Source organism: Polyodon spathula, chromosome 6 (assembly GCF_017654505.1).
Source record: "Polyodon spathula isolate WHYD16114869_AA chromosome 6, ASM1765450v1, whole genome shotgun sequence".
NCBI lineage: Eukaryota > Metazoa > Chordata > Actinopteri > Acipenseriformes > Polyodontidae > Polyodon > Polyodon spathula.
The window spans coordinates 8,114,976-8,127,272 of NC_054539.1; the positions used below are offsets into that span (position 1 = coordinate 8,114,976).

The 12,297-nt window shown below is 37.0% G+C and overlaps 1 protein-coding gene across 1 annotated transcript in view; it reads left to right on the forward strand.

The window, feature by feature from the left end:
* The window catches only part of LOC121316772 (serine/threonine-protein phosphatase 2A 56 kDa regulatory subunit delta isoform-like), a 31,557-nt gene that overhangs the window by 11,998 nt on the left and 7,262 nt on the right, over window positions 1–12,297 (forward strand). Inside the window, exons 4-5 of the mRNA XM_041251946.1 lie at window positions 11,156–11,355; window positions 12,020–12,130. Of these exons, the coding sequence (XP_041107880.1) occupies window positions 11,156–11,355; window positions 12,020–12,130 (311 nt within the window). The remainder of the gene's footprint in view (window positions 1–11,155; window positions 11,356–12,019; window positions 12,131–12,297) is intronic.

Sequence of the window (12,297 nt, forward strand, 5' to 3'; positions counted from 1 at the left end):
TATTTTCAACAGTTTTTCCCATTAAAACAATTGTTAGACCCAGAAACAAATTATAAAGTTAGAGGTTACGTATTGGTATTAAATGATATAATTAGGATAGATACATGGCGGAGGAATTCAAATCAAAGGTTGTGTAGGATTAACGTATGGCTGATAGAATGCAGCTAACCAATCAGAGAGCAGACTTTTTCCAGCAGATTTCTAATCTTCCTTACCCATCATTGTTATTATTTGGTTGGTATGGTAGTAATAGCTTTTGAATAGATTTCAGAGCGAGTCAAATGCAGCTACAAGTCACAAAAAAGATGATGATAATCCTTAGGTGCTTTCACACACAGGAGTTCTGACGGTTCAAAACCGCCACTGAAGCGGCTTATAGGTCTGTGTGAATTGCCTATACCGCCACACAACCGTCATATTTTATGCCGTCTCTGAACAGTCATAACTACCTGTGTGAGACTGTACCGTCACTGAAGCGCTGTAGTGGGTGTGGTTTCAAAGTCAGCATGCACACCGCTCTAATATAGATAGGTGAAGGGCGTGCAGAGTCACCTCTCTTTAAAAATCTCATAAAATGCTTTCTTTTTAAAATCTCACAGTTGTATTAAGTCTGCAAGTTCTTGCGTGCGCGCTAGAGAGAGACTTTACGATTTCAGCTTGCGTGCCTTTAAGTAAGATGACACTGGCTGCAACTCTATTGTCATTTTTTATACACAAATAAGCTTACTTGATTTGAAAAACGTCATGAACAATACAAGCAACTTCTTATTCAACTTGGTTTGATTAAATGAGTAGTACACAACAAAATATGAAAGCTGACCATTAATGTCAACAAAGAACAACAACAACTTTTTTGCTATATTAAACCAAAACAATAAAAATAATAATGATCTGGTTCTCTTGTGTTTTTCAATGAATAGAATTCAACAATAGAGAATAAAAACATACTAAGTTAACAACTACCTAGCCTAAGTTTAATGAATTGTTTTTGTAATGTACCAGTGGCTGCTTTTGCATACACATTGTTGATAATAGTTTTAACATTGCTGATAATATGGCTGTGTGAAAAGGTTATGACAGTATTACACTGGCGTAGATTGCGCAATTTCATGCTGTGTGAATGGGTATTTTACATACTCGTTACAACGTTTGAGACGGCACAGTAGCTGCATTTCTGTGTGAAAATGGTGCTTGGTGCAACTGACCCTGTGTCAAGCAAGCAAGCAAGGAAGGAATTATTTGGGTTCCTCTGCTTGACTGCTACTGGGTTTCAGCATTGAGTTAGTGTGCACTGCAAAACCATTGGTCAGTGGACCAACAATTACAGTGAAATTGTTGTACAGGGCTGCCACAAAGTCACTTTGGGGTGTCATCCACACGTTTTGGCTTATCTAGCAGAATGTAGAGTGCAGAATTTTTGTACTGGTACAGAACAAGCTATGGGGAATACAATGGCTCAATTAAGACATGCTTGTAGGGAGCTGTTTTCCGATATCGGGGGGGGGGGGGGGGGGGGGGGGGGGGGGGGGGTGTTGGTTTATGCCCCTCCGACAAACCTGCCATGTGGCAAGCTTATCCAACATTCTCTGTGCAGCCGTCAATCATGTTTTTCCTCGTCTGGAGGCTGTTGCAATTGTCACTTTGAGCACTACTTTGGTTCTTGATTCGAGAACCCAGGGGAGGCTAACAGGGATATATATATATATATATATATATATGGTTCAAACCCTAAAGTGCATAGTTCATGTACTGGCGTACAGCATGTGCTTTTAGACGGCTTTAATCAAGAATAATCACAGACCCATTCAATTTGAAGTTTCGACGATTCAGAGCATTACAGTACTCTGTCAGTTTATTAATTGCTTAAAAATTGATCGAGTAGTTACAGACCACGTCCGATCCCAGCTAATAAGTAATCTGGAAGGTCCAGTACCTTGTACAAACTTAACTGCGTTAATACTTCAAACAATTATGGTTATAACATATTTGCCCTTGGGCTAGACATGCAAAATGCTAATAAATGCCCACCTCTAAAAATTCTAAAGCATCTAATATGTCTCTCTCTAAAATATAGTTCCTATCCCTATAGCCGTGCTTCAATATAAGTGAGATATAAATTCAAGATTATGCTTACCTCCCAATATATGGAAGTTTTTTGTAGAATGTAAGTATAGACAAGAGCTTTCTTCAAAGGCAGAGGCTTCTGAATACAACCAAACAGCAACCAGCTTTTTCAGAGCTCTTAGGAGAATGGACCAAACAGGTTGTGTTACTAAGCTGAAAGATACTTGACTGTAATCTTGCCTCCACTTTTATAGAACTTTTCCTCCACTTCGTGCGTCAGAGGGCTTAGTTAAATCAAAACATTTTGGAAATATCTATTTTGGCAGCTCTTATCTTTAAGTGAATAGTATATTTAAAAAGTCCCAGCAACTGCTTTTAACATTAATTGGGTATGATCTCATATTTTCTACCTTTCTAATCTCCAAAATATGAGGTAATCCTCCTACTGATAATGATACTGATACGGACATATTTTCCGATACCATAAAGTTCTTTATTAAAATTACTTATTATTATATTAAATATATATATATATATATATATATATATATATATATATATATAATATATATATATATATATATATATATATATATATATATATATATATATTATATTTTATATCTCTCTCGCTCCAGGTGTTTTTAATATATAACACCATTAATTATTCCAGTCTTAATCTGAAATATATTTCCTTCTTAACAGTAAAAACCCACTTCTCCATGTGTTTTAATAAACTTGTTTCTTTTCATTTAGAAATGTGTCGAACAAACTTGGCTCCTCACTACCTAAAAATCCCCTGCTTCAACAGACTTTGACAACCAATAGATAAGAATTCAAAGGGGCCCACTTTCTAACTGGAGTTACTTTAATAAGAAACTTTGACTGTAAGCACTTTCCCAAATCCATTGCATGAAGTCAGGTATCTCTACAGATAAGAGGTCCACATCTTAATTTCAAGCAAATACTAAGCTCTCATTAATTTTATAGATAGGTAATGAGAGTAAGATCATTTTCTTGTACTATGCAGTACTTTCCTTTTAGTTAATAAAAAATGTGTACGTAATAAAAAGACCTTGGATCTAGTACAGCGTCCGACCAGTAAATCCCGATTTTTGGACACCAAAATCTCCAAAGGTCTAATGCTGCCTCATTCATGCAGGCAAAAGCTGAGGGGGCCTTTTTCAATAAGTCTACTGATGCATGCACCTACCAATGGTTTTCAATTAGTTCACAGTTTATACTAAATTGTCAACAATTAACAGTTTTTCTGTTTTATAATGCTTCTATTTTCTATTACAGTAAAACCTGTACACTTTTATATTCTGTTTCAATTAGCTTAGAATACTTGTGTTTAGCGTAACACTAGCACTGCTATAGCTGTTATTTGAACGGCTTTTGCAATTCAAATTTAAATATCTCCACGTATGTGAATATCTCGTGCATGTCCGTTCTTAAGTGTTTGAATTAAATACTCATATGGTGTTTCAGCTGCAGAATCGAAAAAATTAATAAGTTATAAGCACTTGCTTCTGCAGTTTATGCGGCATGTTGAAATCAATACAATATAGCCGACAGTTTAGTCTGAGCTTTGTAATAAAATCAAAGTCATTGTGAAATAATGTATTATATACTGCTATTGAGTGCTTAAACACTAATGAAAGTCATTCTACACATCATGTATTATTATTATTATTGTTATTATTATTTATTTTATTAGCAGTTGTCACAAAATGTACACATTGAATCACAATACAATGTGATCTAGCTATGCTACTTACATGTGTAAAAATTTTTTTTAAATGAGTGACCGTCGGGACTGATGCTAAACGAAAGCCAGAGATGCGTTGTAAAAGTAACAAACAAAAGTATAGTGTGGATATACTGGATCAAATGGCACGACTGTGTTCTGTCAAAGGTGCTACCCGCAGCTGGTCTGTGGCTATTTTTTATAATGTTTTGGACCTGGCAGCCATCAATGCTTTGGTTTTAGGAGTGCACCGGCAACACAGTGACTCGGAGGGACTTCATTTTGCAGCTAACCCTAGAGCTACGGCAGAAACATTTTGACAAGAGGCACGAAAGCCGGCTGGCAAATGCCCTTCAATCTTCAGCCAGCGCTGCACCCACTGGCACATGGAATAAAAGACAATGCCAGGTTGCTAAATGCAATAAAAACAACTTTTGATGTCTGCGCCCTTTGTTTTTCTGCTTAAATTGTACTTAAAAAGTTGTAATAGAACTCGGAATTGACACACAGAGCCTTTGAACAAAGCGCTTTCATGTTGCATAAGTTATGTTGTTTTTGTTTTATGCTATTTTTATAACTATATATTTATGTTTTATAATTTTATATGTGCATATAGCTTTCTGCACCTGTTTACACAAGTTTATTGCATAGTTTATTTTAAATTTTTCATGTTTTGTGTTCTTTTTGAAAAAAATAAGAAAATAGTTTAATTTGCAATGTAAGTACAGCGTTTCTGATCTGAATGTTATGTATGATGTTCATAAATAAAAATATTGAGTTGTATCCAATTGTTTGTTTTTCATTTTCATATCGAGCCGCGGATTTTGCGGGTGCTGTGGTTGTATGTAGTCCGAAATCTTGGCGGTTCTAGTGTTAAAGACTGCTTCTAAATCGGGTTTACCCCTTTTTTATAAGTAAGAATCTTGATTGTGAACACATTCTCAAGCCAATTAAATTAGATGCTTGTTTCTGCTTTTCCTCCCAAGGTTACAGGCCTTGGCACCGGTAGCCCTCAGATAAAGGAGGCCTATGTCTTAAGTATAGTCAGATTCCAAGGTGTTTTTGCCTCTTCCTCTCAAAGTTAACCCAGACAAACTTATTTCTAACATTAATTGTCTGCTCTATTACTTAGTTCGAATCCTGTTATTCTGCTCATATTTTGCTGCAATAGTATTTCTGCTGGCTTTATATTCTTTAAAACACTGTAATAACATACTATGTTATTTTTCCCCAGTCAAATTGATTGCATTTAAACAACTTTTATTTAAACACATTATTATAAAACGAAAATAATCAAGTCCCCAAAAATGGGAAAAAATATTCATTCCTTTAGATACTAACACTTGTGTAAAGTTCGGTTAAATTAATCTACGAACACGACGAAAAGGAAGGTTCCAATGTCCGGAACCGTGGCCATCGTAAGTCTATTGATAAAGCAAGATACAGCTCCATATATCATATCAGTTCTAAGTTTCACAAAAACGGAGAAGGAGAGTTCAATTGGGTCTGTTTGAATAAAGATTGTAATTAACAGACGATATATGAAATCAAGCTTAGGACAATAAACGAGTATAAAACGACGTTTATCTAAAGCGACCTAAATATACGATTTGTGACATTATATTAAGAGACGTAATTGGTGACATTATTTTATCGTCGTATTTCTTTTGTTTAACTTTCTTCGTTATTCAGAGTTAATTTTAATTATAAGCTCAATAATTAAACTAAAAAGAAAGTGAAAAGGTTACCTTTTTTTGTGAACTCCAGTAACCCTATGTTATCTTTCCCCAGTCAAATTGTAGAGCGCCTAAATAAGCACTGTAATCTACCATAATAAAAAACATTAAAGAAGAAAATGTAGAACATAAAGCACAACCAGATCTAGTCAACAAAAGACAACAAATTATTCAAATTCTTTGTCGTATTATATATTTTTAATGCAAGGCAAGTTTATTTTTCTGTTAAGTGCTCCCGGCTATAATGTTCTGCTGCCCAGCAGTACAGAACTCCTGGGGAGAAACTGGGTGGGATGTAAACATTTTTTTAACTGTTTGTGTGTCAGTGCTGGACTTCCACAATTTAGTTTTCAGAAACTTGCATGCCTCTCTGGAAATATACCTGGAGTGTTTTATTAGCAGTAGAACGAACATAGGAATAAATAAAAACTATTTTGTCCAACGGGCAAAGTATGCCGGTACAACTTGATGTCTGTCACGCAAATCTTGTTGTTCCTGGCATCGGGCGACATGAATTGCATATCTTTGAGCGGGCATCACACCTTGCCCGATAATCGCAGGAAGGGATGCACATTTAGTGAGTTTTTTTTATGGTGTTTGACCTGCCTGGATGCATAACACACACATATACATACACACAAGGTGTTCCATTGATTTGTACAATGTCCGTGCCTATATCTTTTAAAAATAAAACCTGACAGCATTGTACTTTAACTATTAGATTAAATAGTTACAGAATACTTGAACTGCCGCTATAACCATTATTCATTTATGATTGTTATAATTAAATTATACTCAATCACGTTTTTATTTACAATGAAAACATATACTCTGTCGCCCAAATGCTTAGTGTCAGCAAAAACATATATTCTCTTTTCCCTACATTATTTAAAATAAATAAATAAATAAATTTTAGTCTATATAGCTAAGGTACTTATGGGGGTCAGGGCTTGTTTTCAGAAGATCTCGCCACAGACATGATTTGTATGCAATGGAATACCTTGTATGTACTAAATGTATGTATGTGCTTGGAAATTCTGGCCTGTGATTGGTTAAAAGCTCATCATAGGAGCTAAAATAGATTTAACTATTGCCCTCACATCCTTACACCACCGGGCAACAGTCTCAGTCTGTCATGTGATCGGTTCACATCACTGTCAGTCCTGCCCCTTTTCGACGGAATGCCTTCCATCTCCACTCCTAAATAACAAGATAAAATGGCTGAATGAAAAAACTGCTGAATGGCGATTCTGTGACCCAACAGAAAATTAATTGCAAAACATTCTACAAAATAAAGAAAAAAACTTGTGGTATGAACTTCTTCTAAAACATTTTCTGTTATTTGTTAGTTAGTTATTTACGTATGTTGTATCAACTATATGTAAACTAAATACTGTAAAGCCATAAAAATATACTGATGCACAAAAGAAATGCAACACTCGGGCATAATGGATTTAATCAAATATTTTAAAAATGGATATCAAACAAAATCGCTGAAAATGTGTACAAAAATGCGGATCAAAGACCCATGATAAATTTTCAGTATGAAACATGATACACTGTCAACATGAAAACATTACAGAGTTATTATCTGGTATGACCTCCCTGAGCATTAACACAATCCTGGCAGCGTTGATGCATATACCTGATCAGACTCTGGATAGACTGCTGTGGGATGTTCCGCCACTCTACCTGTGCAGCTGCAGCCAGCTGGTGAAGGTTGGCAGGTCACTGTTGTCTCCTGTGGATGGCACTGGCATTTTGGTCCAACAGATGTTCTGTTGGACTCAGGTCAGGAGAAAAAGCTGGCCACAGCAAGATGTTTTCTTGAAGTCGTGCAATTGTAATCCTCGCACTGTGTGGTCTTGCATTGTCTTGCTGGAAAATTGACACTTCCGGATTAGCTTGCAGGAACGGAAAAACTGTTGCTTCAAGGACTTTGTCAATGTATTGATGAGTAGTAAGGGTTACCCTCAATGTGCACCAAAGGTGTTCTTGTGTTAAAGGACATTCCTCCCCACATCATCACACTTCCACCACCCCACCGGTTGGCTTGAACAACACAACAGTCGACATAGTGCTCACCACACACTATCAGGTCTGTCGAGGGCAAAACGGCATTCATTGGTGAATAAAACACTCCACCACTCTCTGCCACCACCTCAGGTGTTCTCTGGCCCACAGAAGACAGCGATTTTGTCTCTCAGCTATCAGCATGTTACCCCTGAATGGCCTCCGAGCATTCAAATCATTTTCATGCAGACGGCGAGCTTCAGTCATTCTGCTGATGCATGGGTTAGTTCTTCCTGGAATTTCTCGTGCTGTATCCAGTGCAGTCTGAAAACAGTTACGCAGATGGATCAGTCGGATGTGACGGTCCTGGGCCGGTGCAGTGACCCCTCTGCCTTCCAGGATGTGGCCTGTCGCTCACAGAGCCGGTTTCGTGGTTTCTCTGGACTAGTCTACTGATTTTGTTTTTTAAATAAAATTTAGTCGTCTCCCATTTTTTACCTTGTTTTCTCCCCAGTTTAGTGTGCCCAATTATTATCTGTATCATCGGCTCACCGCTCCCAATCCCCCCCACCCCCCCTGCTAACCCAGTGAGCGGAAGCTGGAGCACACGTCATCCAAAACGTGCTCCTTCCAATCCGTCATTTTTCGCACTGTGGATCCACAGCGAGGCCACCAGACCTATAGTGGCGGAGGACAACGCAGATCTGGAGGCACCACTGCAGAACCATCTGCCACAGGGGTCGCTGATGCGTGGTGAGCCGTGGATTCCGGCAATGACCTAACAGGATATTCAGTTTATTCAGTGTCTACAAAATGCTATTTTAATCTGTCATGGAGAATGTCAGCTCCGATTTTGTTATAATGTTAACCCTGGTTTCACCCACACTAAAAATTAACATGTAATAGGTAGATAATTATTACTTCATCAAAATTCTGTCTAGGAAAGAAAGACAGGTGTAGATAGCTATAATGTTAACATGATCCAAGTAACGTTTTCTTTATTTTATGAGTGCGAATAATAGACAAAATACAATGCTTGAGGTGCATTAATTTATCTATTTTCTTTTAATAGATTATCACTATCTTGCATACTTCTGTTTAACCAGTGAAACATGTGCTTATATATATACACACACACATACACAGTTGTAGTCAAATGTTTACATACCTCAGTAGAAATGTGTCATTTCTAGTAATTTCTCAAAAAAAAAGAATTGTAGGAAAAATCTTTTGTAGCAAAAGTTTTGCTTTTGTGGATGAGGAGAGAATGTTTTTTTTTAAAAGTAAAAAGTATTCATACCCTTTGATGCTATGATAGTATTGTCTACAAGGTGCTAGAAATTTCAATATGGTAATGCAGAACTTTCTTAGAAAGTATAAAAAGGTTAGGCATAGGATGATTGCTGTCATTACTAATAAGTCAGTTTGAGAAAAAGTAAAGAGCTATCTGAAGACCTTAGGCAGAAAGTGATTTATTGTCAAAGTTGGAGAATGATACAAAAAGATTTCCAAGCATGTGAGTATACCAATTTCAGCTATTGTTTCTATTATCAAGAAGCACAGGACTCGAGGTACTGCCACAACGCTCCCTTGGTCTGGAAGAAAGAAGGTTCTTTCACCAAGAACAAGTAGAAGAATTGTGAGGAAGGTTAATAACAATCTGAGACTTGACTGCCAAAGATATTCAAAGTGAACTGGCTGCAAGTGGGACTGGGGTTTCCATTTCAACCAGAGGGCGAGTATTTCATGGTGAAGGTGGTCGCAGACAAAGGAAAAAGCCACTCTTAGGAAAACATCACAAGGACAATCGCTTAAATTTTGCAAAATGGCATTTGAAGGATATGAGTTTTGGTCAAAAGTTTTGTGGAGTGATGAAAAAAAAAAAGCGAGCGATTTGGTCATGCTGATGGTCGTTACGTTTGGAGAAAATCTGGTGAGGTGTAGAAAGAAAAGAACCATACCTACTGTCAGGCGTGGAGGTGGTACTATCCTTTGATGGGGCTGTTTTTTCTCTAATGGCACAGGAAATTTCGTTCCAATACATGGTAAAACGAATTCCACCGCATACCAAAAGATACTGGCCAATCATATGAAACCCTCTGCTATAAAACTTGGTTTAAAGCGCAACTGGATGTTCCAGCACAACAACGGTCAAAAGCACACATGAAAGTCTACTTCAGAATGGTTAAAGAAGAATAAAATGAAGGTTCTGGAATGGCCCAGTCAAAGCCCCGATCTAAATCCGATTGAGAATCTTTGGTATGAGTTGAAGAAGGCTGTGCACAAGAGAAGTCCTTGGAATTTGAATGAACTGGAACAATTTTGCATTGAAGAATGGTCAAAAAATACTCAAGAATCATGCCAAAAGCTCAATGACAAATATCCTAATTGTTTAAAAGAGGTAATTATTGCTAAAGTTGCCTCAACTAACTATTAATTTTGTTTTCCTTGTTAGGGTATGACTACTTTTGAATTAGCATTTTTGGAGATTTGCAAAAAAAATTACTGAAATAAATCATATTTCTTGTAACCCTTTTTATTCTCATCCACAAAAGCAAAACTTTTGCTACAGATTTTTTGCTATGATATTTTTCAGAAATATCTAGAAATTATAAATTTCTGTTGGGGTACGTAAACTTTTTGACTACAACTGTATGTGCGTGTAGATAACCTGGTTAACTGTACTGATGGCATATTAAATTCTTAGTTGACAGATATGGTTGCATTCTTGTAGAACTTAAGGATAAAACAAAATACATTTCGACAAGGGATTGCATTATTTCCAATAGATAGTTGAGCACAAGGTGGTTTTCAATAAATATTTTGTGATTTAAATATGGGCTTACTAAGTGATAGTTTGGGATGTTCCATAACTGTGTTTTCTTATGAGTACATGCATCTTTGTAAATGCATCTTTATTTGATTTTTGAATTTTTTTTTTGTTTTGTTTTCCTGTCAAGTTGAGGGTGGGAAGTTTGGGCCTCGTCTTACATTTGAAGGAATACAGTACTTTTGTAAATGTATGTGCACTGCACACTAGCTCAGCAGCCTATGTTTAAAGCACTGTGTATTTTATTTTACTGGCTGACTAATTTCATTCATTTCTGAATCTTAATAGCCTCTCAAGGACCCAGCAGATGGTTTTAATCCTACTGAATAGTCTTACAGTTTAAGTTTTAAACATATTTTCAAACATTTTTTGTTTTAACCAAATGTAAGTTCTAGCCTATGGCAAGGCATTCTTGAACAATGCTGTCTTTAGGACTAAATGTTGGTTATACCTTATAGCTAAAGATAATTTTATCACATGATGAGCAGCACCTTCAGAATTCTTGCTAACAATTTCCAGTATTCAAACAGCAGTTGTTGTGAAGCTTTGGGCAACTTCTTCAGAACAGTTCTTCTGACAAAACTGTGATGTGAGTTGCATGCTGTTGAGAACTCATTTTGGTAAATGTGGTCGTCTGTCTTGTGATTTGTGCCAGATTAGAAAAGGTAGAAAATAAATTTCGAAAGACTTTAAACCTTGGCAATAAGTTGGTCTGTTTGTTGAAAAAAATGTCAGTTATCTTTTTTTATTTTGTTTTTGTAGATGCACCTTCTCACGAGAGGGAAGAGCTCTTCATCCAGAAGCTGCGGCAGTGCTGCGTTCTCTTCGACTTTGTCACAGACCCGCTCAGTGACTTGAAGTACAAGGAAGTGAAGCGAGCTGGTCTCAATGAGATGGTGGAGTACATCACACATAACCGGGATATTATCACTGAGTCCATCTACCCAGAGGGGGTAATCATGGTAAGCAAGAGACTGCATAGTGGCAGCCCTGCACTTCTGACTTCTTATTAATTTAAGAATGTTCATATATATTGAGATGCCACTTGTAGATGCTAGCAGTGTTTATTTAGAGGTCTTGAAACCTCCTGTATATAAGGAACCTTTCCAGACCCCTCAAGTAAATATATAACATTATATAAAAATTTAATATTCTTCAAGATGTTGCTTATCATTTCATCTTACAAAACCTCATCTGACATATAGTGCTAGAAGGGAGGAGGACACTACCTTCAGAAATAAGAACGTGAATACACTTCTAAATGTACAAAGTGTAGCAAGGATGCATTTGAAAATGTCTTATTGAAACCGTAACATGTGGGCTACTTTCATTAAATCAGGTTTGCCGGTGGACTTGCAGTCCCATGCCTGGCTCGCCCCAGTTGTTTTCTCTCCAGAAGTATTTAAGGAGTCCCTGTAGGAAAGACAAGATGAGAAAAAAATCACCTATAGCCCATAATTCCAGAATGAGCATGCTTGTTATTGCCAAGGATCAGTCAGAGTGCTTGGTAAAGTCCCATATCAGATCTGTCAATGTCAGCCTTAGACCCCTCTGCCAGATTCTTAATAAAGAGGTTTGGATTTAATGTTCTGTTTGCCTTTTACTTTACTTAACAATTTTTGACAGTTTTCAGTGAACCTATTCAGGACCCTGCCTCCTTCATCTAACCCAACGGGGGCAGAATTTGATCCAGAGGAGGATGAACCAACATTGGAAGCAGCCTGGCCTCACCTACAGGTAGGGGTAATAGTACTATGGATATACCCCTGAAACCATTGTATACACATATTTATGTTTTCATTATTCTAGGGTGATCATGCATATTGGTTTTTGTGTAGTATTTCTGTTAGTTTAATTTTATTAATTTAGATTAGTCTTAGTGGAGGGTGGGGTGGGCAGATGTG